Source organism: Apodemus sylvaticus, chromosome 11 (assembly GCF_947179515.1).
Source record: "Apodemus sylvaticus chromosome 11, mApoSyl1.1, whole genome shotgun sequence".
NCBI lineage: Eukaryota > Metazoa > Chordata > Mammalia > Rodentia > Muridae > Apodemus > Apodemus sylvaticus.
Window position 1 is genome coordinate 105074565 of NC_067482.1, and position 19956 is coordinate 105094520.

At 40.6% G+C, this 19956-nt stretch overlaps 1 protein-coding gene across 3 annotated transcripts; it reads left to right on the top strand.

Moving 5' to 3' along the window:
• The first annotated feature begins 1379 nt into the window (after positions 1-1379).
• On the top strand, positions 1380-19871 carry Mtif2 (mitochondrial translational initiation factor 2). 3 transcript variants are annotated; one of them, XM_052198499.1, is made up of 14 exons: positions 1381-1829; positions 4694-4919; positions 5493-5604; positions 8162-8333; positions 9240-9400; positions 10650-10826; positions 12447-12586; positions 14270-14394; positions 15755-15959; positions 16288-16540; positions 16701-16841; positions 17751-17915; positions 19001-19141; positions 19674-19871. In XM_052198499.1, the coding sequence occupies exons 2-14, from the start codon at positions 4701-4703 to the stop codon at positions 19844-19846; spliced, it is 2184 nt and encodes a 727-aa protein (XP_052054459.1). In that variant the 5' UTR covers positions 1381-1829; positions 4694-4700; the 3' UTR covers positions 19847-19871. The 3 variants fall into 3 exon arrangements, with proteins under 3 accessions (XP_052054460.1, XP_052054459.1, XP_052054461.1); XM_052198500.1 differs by lacking the exon at positions 19001-19141 and having other exon boundaries at positions 1380-1829; XM_052198501.1 differs by lacking the exons at positions 4694-4919; positions 5493-5604.
• Positions 19872-19956: the final 85 nt, after the last annotated feature.

A 19956-nucleotide genomic window follows, 5' to 3' on the forward strand; every position in this document is an offset into this window, starting at 1 on the left:
AAGAAAAACTACAGATCTAGACCTACCTACCAAAGGCCCAAAAATGTATGACGTTTATAGACACCCAGAGAATAGACGTCGTTGTTTGTATTAGGTGAAAGATCTTAATCTTGAGTACTAAAAGAAATAAAGGGCAGTTCTGAGAGAGGAAGGTTGAAAACTGTCCTAACCCAGACAGTACTAGTTTTTAATGGTTGCTGTTATCTTATTTCTTTTAACATATCTTTCAGTGTACTCTAGTAAATATGTTGTGTGTACATGAAATGTATGGTTTCTGCTCTCAAAACCTTAAAATCTGGCTGGCTGGCATATAACACACAGAGAGAGAAAGGGGGGGGGGATTTAATAAGTATGGATTAAAGAAAAACAAAATCCTTTGGTTACAGAATGGCCACAAAAGTTGAAAGATGTACGAAGGTTTAAAGAGTTAAGGACCTCAAAGAGGCCTGAGAAGCAGAAGCTGGAAACTAAGGGAAAGAGTGTCTGAGGAAACGACAGTGCACCCAGGCTGGAGGTCGGGTGGGATGGTGACCATAGAGTTTGAGGTTGTGGAGATGAAGGGAATTTCCAGGTGCACGCTGATGCACAGCGGGTTGGATGTTAGGTTTAGTAGGCCACGCGACATCATTTCTGTTGGTTTCTCAATGCCTGCCAAAGCAAATGAGAGCAAGGAACTGCTTACAGAAATTCAACTTCAATGTATGTTTATTAACTTGAGTCATTTTCTCGTGTGGGCTTAATGGAGATTCACATAAAAAAGATTTTCAGGAGTCTCTATAGTCATTAAGACTGATTGTAAATCTTTGTGGTAGAAAGGGGTAAAGGTAGTGAGATGGCTAACTGCATAAAAGGAGCTTCTTTCTACCAAGCCTGCGTTCCTGAATTCAAATATATATAATGTGTGTGTGTGTGTGTGTGTGTGTACACAAATAAAACAATTTTTTTTAAAAAGGAAAAGGAGTGGGTTGGCGGGCCTGAGTTTAGGGTAGACAATGGGAGATAATGGTAAAGCGTGCTTTAGGATAACAAACTTTCCTATGCCATTCCATTAATTTGTGGTAGTGCTAGATGTAAACGCGTTACCCTCAGGAGGTGGCGATGGCTGTGGTCAAAGAGGATGGACCAAAAACTCCAGCCAAAGTGAAGAAAAACAACGAAAATCATAACGAAAAACGCTTACATGACCCATACTCTCAACAAGTCATTGAAGCCTTCCCACGACCTCGTGAAATCGGTACCGAGAGTCCATACAACAGGTAAGGTCGTGGCACAGAGTTGACAACACACCTCCAGGTCCACAATGAGGGCGGGCGGGGCCAGCAGCGGAGAGCCCGCCCCGGCCCGCCCCGGCCCGCCCTTCCCGTTCGAGCTCCCTAGAGCCGCCTTGTGCCGGTTCCTTCCAGCTAGGCACACGCGTCCTTCCTGGAGATGGGGCGGGAACTGCAGCGCCCCCTCCCCGCTGCAGGCCACCCACCGGCGGCAGGCTTCAGGCTCCACGACCCGCTAGGGCCGGCCTCCCGCAGCCACAGACAACCCGGAATTCCCGGGGAAGCTGCTTCCGGCGGCACCGGAAGCACGGCGCGGACCTTTCGGAAGGGACGGACTGAGTGACGCACAGCTCTGCTGGGTCCGGAGGGCGACCTCGCCTGGGAGCTGAGTGAGTGGGGTCCGTGCGCCTGCGTGGTCGCACCCCCTCCCGGCTGTGGCGATTGTCAGCCTGCGCGCTCGGTCGCCGCTACCCTTGCGGCAGCACGAATGCCCCCTCGAGTGCGCCGTGCTCTGTAAAGCGAGAGGCGTTGGGATATTTAACAACCAAGGTTTCTCCCCAGGTTTGAGATTTGGGTTATTTTTCTGACGGGTCTGATTTCTTGATTACGTGTTGGTTTGTCTCATAGAGCCTTTCCCGTCCCATTATTCTGTGCCTTTGTCAAATCTGGTTCGCAACTCATTTAAAAATGATTTAAATAAGCTTGGCATAGTAGTGCGCATCTTTAATCCCAGCACTCGGGAGGCAGAGGCAGGCGGATTTCTGAGTTCGGGGCCAGCCTGGTCTACAGAGTGAGTTCCAGGACAGCCAGAACTATACAGAGAAACCCTGTCTCAAAAAACAAAAAAACCAAAAAACTATGCTTTCTGAACACCTCCTTTTACTCCCTTGCATGGCTAAGCAATGTATTCTCTCTTTACTTCTCCCTGTTCCCTGCCTTTAGCATCTTCTTTTGAGACAGAGTTTTTCTAATACACTTAGCCTGGCCTTGAGCTCCATATGTAGCTAAGACTGAAGACTGGCTTTGAACTTGTCATTCTTCAGCCTTTGCCTGGAGCTGCCTGTGCCACCAGGCCTGGCTTGAATTTCTAAATCTTGGTTCATTTATTTGGAATAAAGTCAAAATTTCTTTTGATCCTTTCTTGAATGTGTCTTTTAAGGTAAAATACTAACTGTATTAAACACCCACAAAGCCTCAGCTTTATCTATAAAGGAGTGAGTTTATGAATGTTTTTAACATTCATGCCGGTGAAGCTTCAAAGCATGTGTGTCATCAGTAAGAAACATACATTTATCATCTCCTTTTTTCTTTGTAACCTTGCTATAGAAAAGCTACAAACACTTCTACTTTCTTTTTACAGAACTCAGGCAAATGAGGTGCATAGGCCAAGGTGCAGTTGCTCCTCCCTGACACCATGCTGACTGGGCTTTCTGTCACCACAGCAGGTCCTTTCTCTGCTACTGTGTCGCTTTCAGCTCTCATTGCTTTCCTTCTATTTGTATTTTTCTGTGTACGTATGAAGTGTGTTTGTGTGTGTGAACATGTCACGTACATGTCATGGGCCACAGGTAGAGGTTTGAGAACAGTTTTGTGGAGTTGAGCCTTTCCTTCCATCTTATCATGGATTCTGGAGATTGAACCCAGGCTGTCAAGCTTGAAGGTTAAGTGCTTTTTCCTGCTGAGCCTTCTCATCAACTGTGTGGTGTATTTTCATGTTTTTTATTTGTTTGTTTTTGAAACAAGGTCTCATGAAGCTTGGGTTGGCCCCAAACTCACTATGTAGCCAGAGTTGGCCTTGTACTTCTGACCTTCATGCCTCCACTTCCCAGGTGGTAGTATTACAGTCACCTACACCATACTTGGCTGTCATTTCTTTCCTTTAAAAACAAATCAGTTAGGTGGTGGTGGTGCACACTTATAATCCCAGCATTCAGAAGGCAGAAGCAGGCAAATCTTTGAGTTTGAGGCCACTTGATCTACAGCATAAGTTCCAGAACTGGTAGGGCAACACAGAGAAACCCTGTCTCAAAAACAAAAAAATGAAAAAGAAAAAAGGAAAACAAAGAAGCCAGAAACACTGCCGGGAAGGCGTGGTGGCATGGGTCTGATACCAGCACTCGGGGGTGGAAGCAAAGGGGGTCATGAGTTCCAGGCCAGCGTAACAACGCGGTGCAGCCATGTCTCAGAGCAAGCAGTGCAGCGTCTCACTATGTCAGTGCCATAAATACATGTGAGGAGGATGAATTGACGTGTTCCATCGAAGCTTTAGCTTTATTCCTAATGCTGGGACCCTTTAATACAGTTCCTCATGTTGTGATGACCTCCAACCATAAAATTATTTTTTTGTTATTTCATAAGTATAATTTTGCTACTTTTATGAATTGTAACATAAATATCTGATATGCAGGATATTTGATATGCAACCCCCAAAGGGGTTGTAACCCATAGATTGACAACAGCTGCCCTATATGATTAAGGTAAATTCAGTGCAATACTCCATAATTTTTATTCTTTTTGTAAAATTAAAGAATAATCCTTAATGTTGTAAAACAACCTTGTATTCTTTATGAAGTATTTTGAAGCATAATGTAGGGGATAACGGGACCGCTCAATAGTTAGGAGTACTGGCTGCTCTTCCAGGAGACCCACGTGGTGGCTGACAACTGTCTGTAACTCCAGTTCCAGGGTTTGATGCTTATTTTGGCTTTTATGAGCATTACACCCACATGGTACACAGACATACATACAGGCAAAAAGAATGAAATTTCACTCATATAAACAAATATGTAACTATAGAGGAAAGGCTTAAAATGAACATTAAAATATTTAAGAAGAGTATGTTTGTGTTCATGCCTAGGTCAAACCTAGGTTTTTGTGCCTGTTTGGCAAGTAGTCTATAATTCACAAGCACCTGAAAAATTAAAAAAAAAAATAGCCATTTATTGTTTTTAGAAAATGTCTTATGTAACCAAAGTAGGCCACAAACTCTTCTAATGACCTTGAACTTCTAATGCTCCTACTACCATAAGCATTCTAGGATTACAGGTGTGCCATACTCAGGCAGTATTGCGCATGCAAGGCAAAGGCCTTGCATAGTCATAGATGGTCAGAATTGTACTTGGTCTCCAGGTGGTGGTGGCACACACCTTTAATACCAGCACTCTGGGAGGCAGAGGCAGGTGGATTTCTGAGTTCAAGGCCAGTCTGGTCTACAGAGTGAGTTCCAGAACAGCCAGGACTACACAGAGAAACCCTGTCTCGAAAAACAAAAAAAAAATTGTACTTGGTATAAAATTTCATCTCTGACTAGACCTTGAGTTCTTTCAGGACAGAAACCCAGTTTTATTTGTATGATCTGCATGTAGTAAATATTCATTTGATTAATTTGATATTAACAGGATTTTATTTTAAAATTGTTTTTCTAGAAGAAACATGAACCCGAAGCTACTGAAGCTGGAAAACTTGCTACAATTTCACGCTATTTGTAGGCAGTTGCACAGCCTAAGTCAAAGAAGACCCTTAGCATGGTGGAGGCCTGGGTTTGCACCGGCTTCCCCAGTGTGGACAGACCAGCTGGGCGCCCAGCCCTGGCAGACACACACGCTCATCGCCGCAGCTTTGCATCAGCACAGGCATCTTGTAACAAAGAAGGTGGCTGCAGATTTATAGCTCCTACATTATTTGATCTCAAGCCCAGGTTTATAGAACTCTATAGAGAAAACGTCTTTAGGTATTTTGTCCTTTACAGAATACTGTGTAAACCTGTGGTCTACACAGATCTGTGTGAGAACAGGAAGTTCTGTGGTTGTTTTCTAGTTGAAGAACTTACAAGAGAGTTTGCTGATAGGAATAGCCATAATAGCCCAGGCGATGGTGGCGCACGCCTTTAATCCCAGCACTCTGGGAGGCAGAGGCAGGCGGATTTCTGAGTTCGAGGCCAGCCTGGTCTACAAAGTTAGTTCCAGGACAGCCAGAGCTACACAGAGAAACCCTGTCTCAAAAAACCAACCCCCCCCCCCAAAAAAAAAAACCAAAAAGAAAGGAAAATGACCTAATTTGTTTCTTAAATTGTTCTTCCTAAAGCCAGGAGTTGAGACTCACACCTTTAGTCCCAGCACTGGGGAGGCAGAAGCAGGCCAGGATAGCCAGGGCTACATGGAGAAACCCTGCTTAGGAGTATATTTTTTCCTTTCTTCTCACTTATATGTTCTATCTTTTTAATAGGAAAAAAGATTGCCAAAATCTCGGTTGCCTCCAGTAAAAACTAAAAAGGAAGTAGAAGTATGGGTTGGAATGACTGTTGAAGAACTAGCCAGAGCCATGGCAAAAGATATCGGTGAGCCTGATTAGTTCACAAGGAAAAACCCTGGGCCTTAAAAGCTTAGGATTTTACTTGAAGTGAAAACATTAACCCACCGCGCAGCAGTGGCGCACGCCTTTGATCCCAGCACTTGGGAAGCAGAGGCAGGCAGATTTCTGAATTCTAGGCCAGCCTGGTCTACAGAGTGAGTTCTGGGACAGCCAGGGCTACACAGAGAAACCCTGTCTCGGGAAGGAAGGAAGGAAGGAAGGAAGGAAGGAAGGAAGGAAGGAAGGAAGGAAAGAAAGAAGGAAAGAAAGAAAACATTAACCCATTAAGAAAGAAAGAAAGAAAGAAAGAAAGAAAGAAAGAAAGAAAGAAAGAAAGAAAGAAAGAAAGAAGGAAAGAAGGAAAGAAAGAAAACATTAACCCATTCCAGTTAAGCTGGACTAGTGTTTCAAATGTTAAATTATACTGATTTTTTTTCATTTTAGACATTAAAAGCTCTACTCATTTCTTGACTCATTGCCAAGTGAGTGAATATGTAGGAATTTCTGTGTGGCACACACCTTTAATCCAAGCATTTGGGAAGTTTTAAATTTGAGACCAGCCAGATGTCACTAGAGAGCTCCTGGCCAGCTGGTTGTTACACCATGAGATCCTTCCAAAAAAAAAAAAAAAAAAAAAAAAATATATATATATATATATATATATATATATATATATATATATATATATATATATATATATATATAGAGAGAGAGAGAGAGAGAGAGAGATTTAGATAGATAGATAGATAGATAGATAGATAGATAGATATTTATCCCTGGATCTTGCAGAGGAGCCAGGTTTTGTTCTCGGCACTCCCATGCTGGCTTACAACCATTATATTCCAGTTCCAAGGACTCTGATGCCCACTTCTAACCTCTGTGGATATCAGACATATATGGAGGCAAAACACCCACACACATGAAATACAATTCAAATCAAGAAAATTCTAAATTCATAGCTGGGTGTGGTGGCACACACCTTTAGTCCCAGCACAGAGTCAGGTAGATCTCTGTGAGGTTAGCCTGGTGCCCAGAGTGAGCTCCAGGACAGGCCCTTTCTCAAAAGAACACTTTAAGCTCACAAAATTCCTGGACTGTTAGTGTAAATCCAGACTCTGATTTTTTTTTTTTTTTTGACTGAGGATAGTTTTACTATTTTTTTGTTGTTGTTTTCTTAAGATTTATTTTATGTGTAATTTATATTTTGCTTGCCTGCTTACCTTTGTGCCATACACATGCTGGGTACCCAGGGAAGCCAGAAACGGGTATAGAATCCCCTGAAACTGCAGTTCCAGTTGGTTCTAAGTTGCCTTGAGGGTGCTGGTAATCAAACCTGGGTCCCCTGGAAGAACGCTCTTAACTACTGAGTCATCTCTCTAGCTCTTCTCTTTTTCTATAATTTTCTGATTTCTTATTCTTACTTACTTGAGAAATTGTTTTAAAACCAGCAGAGATATCTATGGGAATAACCATAGCTTTTCTTTTTAAAAAATTATACATTTTAAAGGATTCTGTTACAACTCCCTCTCTCTTCCATTTTTCCTTCCCTCCCTCCTTCTCTCTTCCCCTCCCTCCTTCCTTTTTCCTAGCATTACAGATTGAACTCAGGGTCTGATACATGCTAGGACACAGTTTTTTAAAAATTAAATCACAAAGCAACTATGCTTGCACATGCATGTTATTTCAGCAACTCAGGAAGTTGAACTAGTAGGATTAGGGTTTCAATACCCACTTAAATGAACTCTGGACTCTATAAATAATAAATAAATAAATAAATAAATAATAAAATCACAGAGATAGCAAAGATTCATGAAAACCTTTCAAACTTATTTTACTGCATTTATATATTTATTGTGTGTGCATATCCACATGTATGTGCACTCTAGGTCTAGTACCTAGTAATTTCCTTTCACTGTTTCCGATTTTCTGTCTAGGGGACGACAACCCAGTGGTGTCCTAGGATAAAGCTCATCCACTCACCCATCTCCTCCACTGCATCCTTGGTGGTGGTTTGACGGATTCTACAGTGGCAACTGGGAAATGCTATAAACTTCTTTATTGACGTTTAATTGACAACGTCCCTGTTTGCCAGAACACCATTGAAATAAATGATCTTAGCTCATTGTTCTTCTTTTGCTTTGTTCTTGAGAAAGGTCTTACTGTGTTTTGAAACACAACTACACATTTCATTACCACCATAGATGGGTTTATTTTTACAGATTAAAACAAAACAAAGCACATTCTTAAGTGATTTATTTCTATTATTTTACCTTTCTTTTTAAGGATGCATGGATATTTTGTCCACATGTGTGTCTGCATACCAGTGTGCCTAGTACCTACAGAGGCTAAGAGAGGTCATTGAATCCTCTGGAACTGGATAGTTACAGATAGTTATAAACCAGCATGTGGGTGCAGGGAGTTGAACCTGGGGCCTCTACAACAGCAGCCAGTGTTCCTAACTGCTGAGCCATCTCCCCAGCCCAAGAGCTCACTCCAACCCTGTAAATGTGTGGTTACAGAAGACTGTGCTTTATCTCAACCAGACTGTGTGTATGAAGCTTTACTGAACACGGCCTGTGACATAGACTCGCTAGAAGCAAACTCACATTTAGACGAAGTCTGGATCAAAGAAGTTATAAAGAAGGCAGGAATGAAGCTGAAATGGAACAAATTAAAACAGGAGAGAATTCGAGAAAACAAAGATGCCGTGAGAAGGTAAGACTTGGCTTGTATTAGCCAACACTTAACCATGTGCTTTTACTCAGTGTCTTATGGGAAGATTTGCTTAGAAATGTTTTCCTTTTTTATTTTGTTGGACATATTCTTTATTTACATTTCAAACATTATCTCCTTTCCCGATTTCCCCCTCCCAGAAAACCCCTATCCCATCTTCCCTCCCCCTGCTTCTATGAGGGTGTTCCTCTCCACCCACCCCACTCCTACCTCCCCGCCCACCCACCCTCAATTCCCCTACACTAGGGCATCAAGCCTTCTCGGGACCAAGGGCCTTTCTTCCCATTGATGCCTGACAAAGCCATCCTCTGCTACAAATGCAGCTGGAGCCACCCCTTGGTTGATGGCTTAGTCCCTAGGAAGAAATTTTTTTTTGGTAGTTAAAATGGAATGTGACTATAGCATGGGCATTTATTCAAAGCACCAGAAAGTATATTCAGGTTTTAATGAAACTGTGTTAGTTTTCATAGCTTGTAGGGTGTATATATTAGTCTGATTTTTAAATTTTGATTCAGCTCTGCCCACTAATATGAAGATGTCAACTTCATAACACATAGGGAGTCACTGGCTAATATGCTAGGTTATTCTGTGTAAAAAGGGTGGAAATACTTATGTCTAATCAAACCTGTTGTATTTTGTTATCAGTAATTGCTTGTAGTGATAGCTGTGAACCAATCACTGTCATTTCTTTTACTTTTTTTATTTAATGGCTTATATTTTTTTATTCGATATATTTTTTATTTACATTTCAAATGATTTCCCCTTTCCTGGCTCCCCACTCCCTGAAAGTCCCATAAGCCCTCTTCCCTTCCCCTGTTCCCCCATCCATCCCAGATCACTGTCATTTCTGATATTTAAGAAATTAAACTCCTTTGCTGTTAATTGTAGGCCTGGGGCAGATCCAGCTTTATTACGACCAAGGTCCCCAGTTGTTACTATAATGGGTCATGTTGATCACGGGAAAACGACCTTACTTGACAAACTTCGAGAAACTCAAGTGGCAGCGATGGAAGTTGGAGGCATCACTCAACACATTGGTGCTTTTCTTGGTATGAACACAAACACTGGTGTGTGTGGAAACAATGCTTGTTGTTTGTTTTTTTTTTTTTAATTAAATGCCATGCTGTGAAATAAACAGACTCAAAGAGGATGCTTAAAGCTAATGGAATGAGCCCGGCGGTGGTGACACACGCCTTTAATCCCAGCACTCGGGAAGCAGAGGCAGGCGGATTTCTGAGTTTGAGGCCAGCCTGGTCTACAGAGTGAGTTCCAGGACAGCCAGGGCTACACAGAGAAACCTGGTCTCAAAAAAAAAAAAAAAAAAAAAAAAAAAAAAAAAAAACCAAATCCAAACAAACCAAAAAATTAAAAAAAAAAAAAAAAAGCTAATGGAATGATCATGTGTAGAGCAGTCAGCTATCATGTTGTCTTAGATTTTCTGTAAAAACAAAGTTATTTTACTGGTTTTGGTTTAATGAGCTCAACTTCTTTAATCAAGTGTGTTAAATCTCAGATGTAAGCTAGGTAGGGTCGCTGATAACACGTGAATACCAGATCCCAGTCACTGCATACTCATTCCCCTGGCACCTGGCACCTGGCACCTGGCACTGTGCTGGATGTCCACTTGGCACCTGCCTGGGTGAGCACTTTATGTGATCACAACATCATGACATAGCTATTAATATTTCTTCTAATATCTGTAAGAAGTGGGACTTCTTCAGGATCTGTAACTTCTCTAAATTCCACAGCTGGTAAATAGCAAAGCTAAGATTTAAAACCTGTTGTTATTGGGCATAATTTGAAGCTATCAACTATATACCAAATTGCCTTTTTGTGGCTTGAGATAGTTGCTGTATAGCTGCCGTTTGGTGATGTACAAGAAATAACCTTACAACTATTCATTGGTTCTCTCGCCAGAATGGAAATCAGTTGGTACATTTATCAAAGTAACTATATTCTAGAAATACAAAGAATTTTAGCATTAAATTATTACATGAAAAGAAAGTATTTTATGATTTCTTTAGGAAAAGATTGTGTTCTTCCGGTTAAAATTAGTGGAAGCAATAAAATTAAATTACTGAACTGGGCTGGTAGCACTCACCTTCAGTCCCAATGCTTCTATGAGTTCAAGACCAGCCTCATCTACATCCAGGCTAGCCAAGGCTGCATAGAAAGACCCTATCTCAAAAACAACAACAACAAAAAACCCACCATACTATGTTTAATGATGTCAAATATACCTTTATGTTAAAAAAGTAAACTGAGATACCTGGTATTCTTGCATCTCTATTTCCACAGTCTCTCTGCCTTCTGGAGAAAAAATAACCTTTCTTGATACTCCTGGACACGCTGCCTTCTCCGCAATGAGAGCCAGAGGGGCTCAGGTCACTGACATTGTTGTGTTGGTTGTAGCTGCAGATGATGGGGTAATGAAACAAACTGTGGAGTCCATTCAGCATGCCAAAGATGCAGAAGGTATGGACGGTGCTGTGCTGAACGCAGGAAGTAGGAAGCGTCTTTTTTTCTTTTCTTTTTAAGGGCTTACTACAAAGATTATAGCTGGCCATAATGGTGCATGTCTTTAATACCAGCATTTGAGAGGCAGAGGCAGGTGTAACTGTTAGAGGCCAGCCTGCTCTATAAAGTGAGTTACAAGATAGCTAAGGTTACACCGAGAAACCCTGTCTTTTTTCTTTTAAAGATATATTTACTTATTTTATGTATATGAGTATACTGTAGCTTCAGACACACTGGAAGAGGGCATCAGATCCTAATCCAGATAGTTGTGAGCCACCATGTGGTTGCTGGGAATTGAACTCAGGACCTCTGGAAGAGCAGTCAGTGCTCTTAACCTCTGAGCCATCTCTCCAGCCCCCAGAGAAACCCTGTGTTAAAATGCAACACACAAAGCAGAATTATAATTCTGGGAATAAGGACGGTGTCTCATTAGTTAAGCTGCTCTCCCAGATGACCTGCTTTTCGTTCCCAGTATCTATGGCAACTATGTAAAACTACAGTTCCAAGAGATTCAGTACCCTCCTCTGGCCTCTGAGGATACAAGGCATACATGTGATACACATGTATATAATATGCAAGCAAACACTCAAATACATAAAATAAAAACAAATAACCCTTCTTAAAAAATCTTTATTTGCTTTTTGAGAGTTTTGTATATGTTTTGATCATATTCATTTTTCCTCCTCTTACTCTTCCCAGATCTTCCCCTCTTTATAAATTTACCCAATTTTGTATCCTTTAAAACAACAAAATCCAAGAAAACCATTCAAGACCAGTTTTACTGCTGAATAAGCTCACTCCATCCTAGTTCTTTCTGAACTCCAGGGAGCTAGTTTTCCTCAGCTGCTCAGGCTCAAACTCCTCTCCATGCTGACTGATTCAATCTGGCTTCTCTCAGTTTCTTACTGAATTTCTCCATTTGTCCTCAAACTAATTCTAGCAATCTATTCTAATCTTCTGGCTCCTTCTCGTTCTCTGCTTGTTCTGTCTTCCCTTGTGTCTAGTTTGTTCTCTGCAGTCTCTAAAACTGTCTCAGTAAAGCAGTGAAGCTGCCTCCTCTCTCTGCACTGCTCTCTTACGTAGCCTCCCTTCCCTCTCTCCTCGTGAGAGTTGGGAAGATCCTATTCCGTCAAATCTTTCTGATCTATCACTTTGTCTGCCACTCTATTAGACATTACTTTCAAACATGAATGCTTCCTTCTACAAACTAACTTTACCTTCATTGTTTAGGATTAAAGGTGTATGTGTGTGTGTGTGTGTGTGTGTGTGTGTGTGTGTGTGTGTGTGTGTGTGTGTGCGCGCGCGCACGTGCGCGCTAAGGACTGAGCCAAACCACAGTTAGAAACAGGTTTGTTTTTTTTTCTGTATTTAACACAATTTCAAGGTTCACAGTGTGATCAAATACCCTGCAACACAACAGAGTCAGGCAGTGTGAGTCTAGAGTGGGTCTTTCCAGGCCTGGTTAGTTATGTGCGTCCACTGGAGGAAGAGCGAGCCAGAGCAGGTTGGTATTTCTCACAGTAAATATCTGGAAGTGAAGGAGTTTCTATTTGCACTTTTCATGATTTTTTCTTCCAGTTCCTGTTATCCTTGCAATAAATAAGTGTGACAAGCCAGATGCTGATCCAGAGAAGGTGAAAAAAGAACTCCTAGCTTACGATGTGGTGTGTGAAGAGTATGGTGGTGATGTTCAGGCAGTGCATGTCTCTGCACTTACGGTAAGTTCCCGCATCTCAGGACATCATGCACAGAGCTTCATCCATAAGAACACTTTTTTTTCTTTTCTTTTTTTTTCTTTTCTTTTTTTCTTTTTTTCTTTTTTTTTTTGAGGCAAGGTCTCTCTATGTAGTCCTAGTTGGCTTGGAACACACAGCAGTTCCTCTGCCTCTGCCTCCCAAGTGCTAGAATTAAAGCCATGTTCCACCTCGACTGGCCACTTTTATGTGGAGGCGGTCTCAAACTACCTATGGCCCAAGTGCTAGAATTACATGAGTGTCCGTCCACACCTGGTTTATACAGTGTTGGCGATCAAACCTAGACTTCATCCACACTAGATGAGCACTGCACCAACCCAGCTGCATCACTAGCCCCTTTGAATGTTTTGAGATAAAAAAGTTGTTGTAAGTGCTAGGGCCATGGCTCCATTGGTAACGTGCCTACCACAGAAGCATGAGGCCCTGCCTTCTGACCCGCACCCACGTGATAGCTGCACACAGCAGCACACAGCAGTAACTGCAGCACCGCAGCGACAAGTAATCCCTGCAGCTTTCTGGCCAACCAGCCAATCAGTGAGCTCTGAGCTCAGTAAGAGACCCTATCAGGAAAAATATGGTAGAAGTGTAGAAAGATGATTTAACTGTTAATAGCACTTTTATTCTTGCTGAGAACCCACATGACATCTCACAGCCTGCTATAACTCCAGTTCCAGCCGGTGTAATGGCCTCTGGGAAACAGGCACATACATGGTACACATACATAAATGCAAGAAAAAGAGTCATATATAGAAAAGAAAAGAAGCCTAGCTGGGTGTGGTGCACACACTTTTGATCCCAGCACATGAGAGGCAGAGGGAAGTGGATCTCTATGATTTTGAAGCTACCCTGATCCACAGAGTAAGTTCCAGACAGCCAGGACTACACAGAGAAATCCTGTTTCAAAAAGCAAAAACAAACAAAAAACCCAGATGCTGGAGGACAGTGGTTAAGAACACTTGCTGTTCTTTCAGAGGGTCTGGGTTTCATTCTCAGTACCCACATGATGGCTCACAATTCGCAGGATCCCATTTTTTAAGATATTCTTTTTTCTTCACTTTTTATTTTATTTATATGAGTACAGTGTAGCTGTCTTCAGACACACCAGAAGAGGGCATCTGATCCCATTGCAGATGGTTGTGAGCCACCATGTGGTTTCTGGGAATTGAACTCAGGACCTCAGGAAGAGCAGTCCATGTTCTTAACCACTGAGCCATCTCTCTGGCCCCAGGAGCCCATTCTTTCTTTGACCTCTGCAGCTCCAAGACTGCACCTGGTGCATATACTTACATGCTTGCAAATACTAATGCATGTAAAATAAAAATAATCTTTTCAATACAAAAAGAAATAAGAAAATCACAATTGTGGAAGCAGATAGAGGAGACAGAATTAACTAACTGGAACATGTGCTTATCAAAGGTATTAGTCAGCACCTCTAGTAGCTGCCTGTTAAAATTGTTCCTGTAAATATTTGTCCTCAGGTCAGGTTTTCTTGCTGAAGGCTTGCTGCTCCTTTTCATTTTGTAAAATTGGTTATTTCATGATTTTAATTCTTAAAAAGAAAACTGTAGCTGTCTAAGATTTATTTGATCTTCTTACCCTGACATTTAGCAATATCATTTCCTGATATGTATCACTCTGTTGTTAAAGGGAGATAACCTCATGGCTTTGGCAGAAGCAACAATTGCTCTGGCAGAAATGTTGGAACTGAAAGCAGATCCCACAGGTCCAGTGGAAGGAACAGTAATAGAGTCCTTCACAGACAAAGGAAGAGGGTAGGATTGTACTTAAATGATTATTATTGTTTGATTATTTTTGTGATTTGGTTGTATAGTTTTACTGTGTACTCTTAGTTTCTGGGCCGTATTTTCCAAAACAAAAAAAGGTATGTTTTCAAAGTATTTTATTGCACTAATACACTGCATACAAAAATAAAGTTGCCAGGAGACCACATCAACCGTCTATATGAACCTCCTCACACTTTGATGGTTAAAGTAGTTAAATTGATGTTTTCCACCCACCACTGATCTACATATTTGCATTTACAGGTAGAATAACAATGACTTGGAGTGAAATGAAGTATCAGTTGCTGGCATTTTAGTTTCTAATTCTTTGGCTTAACCCAGAAAGGTCTTTGTGATGACATTCTCTTCTTGAATGTTCTGATCGGAAGCTCAAGAGATGTCTCACTGCTGTTAAGAGCTATGAGCAACTGCATCACCCATGTGTTGAATGGGTTAAAAAGCAGGATAGGACTGAGCCGGAACAAACTGCCTGTGGCACCTTCCTGTTAGATACTCCGGTAATGCAGCCACACAGGGCTTGTCCATTCATGATCACCTTGCTTCAGTTAGCAAGAGACAGGTTCCCAGGTGTGTTCACCCAGCCTTTCATCTGTTGAAAGACTTGGGCTGCTTCTATGTCTTTTTCTTCTGCTCCTTGGCTGTTGTGAATACTTTGGTTTTATTTTTGGTTTTTGTCATAAGGACAAGCCTGAGGTGTGGCCCCACATGGTTACACACATACATCTGTAATCCTACCATTTCGAAGGTTGACACTGGAAGAGTCAAGGCCAAGCTAGATTAAGACACTGTCTCAAGAAACCACACTGAGGGGCTGGAGAGACAAGTCAGCAGCTAAGAGCACTTGCTGCTCTCTTAGAGGGTCTAGATTTAGTTCCCTGCATCTTTACGGTACCTCACAGCCTTCTGTAATTCCAATTCCAGGGGATCTGGTGCCTTCTGAGAATGCCAGGCAAGCATATGGTGGATATACATACATACAAGTGAAACACGCAGACACATAATTCTTAAACCACACTGAAAAAAATTAAAAAGCTGTGATTTCCCATGTTAAGCAAGTATATAGCATGATAGATAAATCCTTGGCCAAGTAAATGTCTTTATAGTATCCAAAGCTGCTTGAGATTTGAAAAAGAAATTAATCCTATATATATTGATCCTATATGAATATATATATATATTGATCCTATATGAATATATATAAATACTATATGAATATATAGGTGTGTGTTTGTGTGCATGTGCTTCATAAAGTTATTTTTGGTCTATTTAAGAAAGTACAATTGTGTCCTGATTATTCTTCAAGAATACTTACTTTTTATATTCATTTTAGTCCTGTTACAACAGCTATAATTCAAAGAGGAACTCTGAGAAAAGGCTCAATTCTAGTTGCTGGGAAGAGTTGGGCAAAAGTTCGACTAATGTTTGATGAAAATGGAAAAACACTTAATGAAGCCTATCCCAGCATGCCAGTGGGAATCATAGGCTGGAGAGACCTCCCTTCTGCAGGAGATGAAATTCTTGAAGTAGAATCTGAGGTATTCAAGCCTAATTCCCTAATGTTTGATATATGACGGTTTTATGCACCAGTCTATAATATTTAATATTAAATAAAAGTGCTGATATTGAAATAATTATAGTTAGTGACTGTGAAGAGAATAGTATACCATTTCAGAATCTAACTATAGTATATTTTTCAGATAAAGTTTTAAAACTGTTTCAATTCTATATAAAAGTTGTAAAATTATAAAAGGCGTGATTTCACAGATGAAACTGAACTGATTTCATAGTGGGGAAATAGAAAGCTTTTGACCTAGCAGGCACTGGCATCTGTGTCCTGAAACCTCGCCCGCGTTCCCTGTACAGCCAAGGGCCCGGGAAGTTGTTGAATGGAGGAAGTCTGAGCAAAAAGAAGAAAAAGGCAAAGATGATCTGAAAATAATGGAAGAAAAGCGAAAGGAGCACCAAGAAGCACATCGGAAAGCCCGTGAGAAGTATGGCAGTCTGCACTGGAAGGAGAGATCATATATAAAGTACCTTGAAAGAAAAGAACAGAGACTCTTAAAGCCCAAAGAAAAGGTAGAAAGGGACTCAAACATACTTCCTATAATTATAAAAGGTAATTCTTTTAAGATTTTACAACTATTTAAATGTTTTTTTTATTCTCATAATTCATTTTCTCCTTTAGTTTTATTTAGAGATGGGGAGTTGTAATCTTGCTCTCTAAGCCCATTTTATATATCTGCCTTTCACAACCAATACATTTTAAACTCTTACAGGTGACGTTGACGGATCTGTGGAGGCCATCTTGAACCTTCTGGATACCTATGATGCTTCCCACGAATGTGAACTAGAATTAGTGCATTTTGGATTGGGTGACATCAGTGAAAATGATATTACCTTTGCTGAGACATTTGATGGTAAAGATTCTGTTCACTGTATGTTTTTTTTTTTTTTAAGATGTATTTTATGTGAGTACACTGCAGCTGTACAGATGGTTGTGAGCCATCATGTGGTTGATGGGAATTGAACTTAGGACCTCTGCTCACTCTGGCCCAAAGATTTATTTATTATATGCAAGTACACTGTAGCTGTCTTCAGACACACCAGAAGAGGGCATCAGGTCTCATTATGGATAGTTGTGAGCCACCATGTGGTTGCTGGGATTTGAACTCAGGACCTTCAGAAAAGGTCTTACTGCTGAGCCATCTCTCCAGCCCTGTTGGCTGTATCTTAAACTGTGATATGATCTTAAACTTTAGATCATATTTTACATGTTTTACCTGTTTTGTGTTTGACCGATCATTGGCTAGCATTTTCCCCTGTTCGGGAATAATAATAGATAACCCATCTGTCATAGCCACTGCAAATTTGGGAACTATTGCAAGACCAACTAGTGGTCCTTGATTTTTTTTTTAAAAAGCATCATTATTGCTCTGGTCAAAGGGTGCAATTGCAGGTATTTCACCCTTTGAGTGCTCTCATCTGCTAGCAATCTGTTTAGTACTTTATACCACCTTGTAATGCCAGTTCCAGGACAGTTGACCCAGCCCCAGCCCCCTTCTAACCACCTCTGGCACCAGGCATGCCATTATACATGTAAGCAAAACATTCAAAATAAATCTAAAAAAATTTGTTTTAAATCATGAAAACATCTTTGTAAACAAGATGTTGTTTATAAAACCCAGTAATAATTTTAAATTTTACTAGTTTTCATGAAGGTCTCTACTGGAATGGAATTTACAAAGAAGGGAATAAAACCATTTGGATTGGACTTTCTGCCTCAAAGGTAATGCTTGTGCTAACAGAATTTTGTTTCTGCTTTCCAGGTGTTATTTATGGCTTTAATGTGGATGCAGGCAGTGCTATTCTGCAGTCAGCTGCACAAAAGGGAGTTAAGATTAAACTTCACAAAATCATCTACCATCTTATTGAAGATTTGCAGGAGGAACTAAGCAGCAGATTGCCCCACACAGTGGAGGAGTACCCAATAGGTGAGTGCTAACTGCTACTTTTCATACTATGGAACTATAAATAGGACCAAAAAACCCCAAAGCTTAGAGAAATATATTCACTGTCCCAATACAGTGTGTATTCTAGGAAAAAAAATGACTACCATGAGTGAGAATTCATGGTGACTGGCAAGTCCCATACAAGTTACCTTATGCCTAGAAGATACAAAAGCAAACAAAATGACTAAAAACTTGGCTCAAGTTTATACATGAACAATGCCTGTTAGAGGCTGTCACAGAGGAGCCTTTGGTTTTGTCTTAATATATTGAAAGCATATAAAATATCAAATATTTTAAAATTTCCTAACATTTTTTGGCCATATTAAAGGCCACATTTAGTTGTGAAATATTGTGTTCATTTGCCTCAAAATTTATTCCCACTTCAAACCAGTGACCAGAAAAAGGGATTGTTAAAACCTTAGTAGTCTAATCCAATCTATAATCATATTTTGTCTAAAACAGGCTATAGATTTTTCACCTAGATCAGATTCATAAATTACATGTAGTTGTCATCTCTTATAACCTATTTAATCTGGAATCTATCCTTTTGACCTTAACGTTGTTCCTTTGTAAGATCTGGTTTTGCAGCTTGGTCTATATAGCTTTACTTTAAGCTATTATGACCTGCTAAATATTATCACACTATACAAGTGTTAGGTTTTTGTTCCAAGAGCAATTTGGGAAAGTCAATTGAGGTTTCCAGAAATAAGTGGGCACAGTCAGCAACACAAACTGTTTGCTTTGTTGTTACAAATTAGTGCAGATCAACATATGACTTAGAATTCAGACATCCGCCTGCCTGTCTCCCAAGTGCTGGGAATAAAGGTGTGTACAACCATGCCTGGCAACAGTAGTTTTCACAGAGCAGAGAAATAGGAATTTCTTCAGTCTATGCACATGTGTTACCTGTGCCCCCGGAGGCCAGGAGTGAATGCTGTACTCTGTGACTCAAGTTATAGATGATCACTAGCCACCAGATAAGTGGTGAGAACCAAGCTGGGCTCCTCTGCTAGTCAGTTAATAAGCTGTGTCTGTCTCCCAGCCATTAAGTTGTCTTCTTCCTAAAGGTGAGGCTTCTATACTAGCTACCTTCACTGTAACAGAAGGGAAGAAAAAAGTTCCTGTTGCTGGCTGCAGAGTTCAAAAGGGACAATTAGAAAGACAGAAGAAGTTTAAATTAATCCGAAACGGCAGAGTTATTTGGAAGGGTAAGCAATATCAAAATCTACTCTAAATTGTACAGTCCCTGTGTAGCACGTAAAACCTAGGCATTTTTTCATAGTAGTCTTAGCTTATGCTCTAAGATAGGCTCCATCCCAATAAGTTCTCATAACACCCCACAGTTTTAAGTCTTTAGTTCCCAACATTTAAGCCCTGTATTGTTTTGTCCCCATTAACTGGGATTGAACCCAGGGACCCATACAATGCACACTAGGGAACCTCCAGACTTGCCTGCCATCTTTTGATTTTTTTCTTTATCTATCTCAAAGATAAAAGATTTAGACTACCTTTTAAAATGGGACATTTCAGAATTCCCTGGTTGGGTATAGGAGTAGGCATAGCAGGTAGTTACTTGCCACCTAAGCCCCGCAACTTTAATATCCAAAACCCACGAAGGTAGTAACTAAGCTGTCCTCTGACCTCCACAAATGCTATGGCACATGGATCTTACAGACTATATACCACTTAGATTACTTGCTATTTGTTGAATATGCTCACCATGACTTTTTTTCTTTAAAGGTTCATTAACTTCACTAAAACACCATAAAGATGATGTTTCAGTTATAAAAACTGGTATGGACTGTGGTCTTAGTTTAGATGAAGAAAAAGTAGAATTCAAACTGGGAGATCAAATCATTTGTTATGAAGAAAATAAAGTTCCAACTAAGACTTCTTGGGATCCAGGATTTTAAAAGCACATTAAAAATGGTAAATATATTGTTGTAGTTCCTTTATTTAAATACAGGGTCTTGCTGTTGTCTCCCAAGTGCTGAAATATTAACTATGCACCACCATGCCAACA

What these genes read in the sequence shown, in the direction of transcription:
- Mtif2 (XM_052198499.1), top strand. Translation starts at nt 4,701, where the DNA reads ATGAACCCGAAGCTACTGAAGCTGGAAAACTTGCTACAATTTCACGCT. An exon ending in AACAAAGATGCCGTGAGAAG is followed by an intron (nt 8,334 to 9,239) that starts GTAAGACTTGGC and finishes TGTTAATTGTAG; the next exon opens with GCCTGGGGCAGATCCAGCTT. An exon ending in TTCTTGAAGTAGAATCTGAG is followed by an intron (nt 15,960 to 16,287) that starts GTATTCAAGCCT and finishes TTCCCTGTACAG; the next exon opens with CCAAGGGCCCGGGAAGTTGT.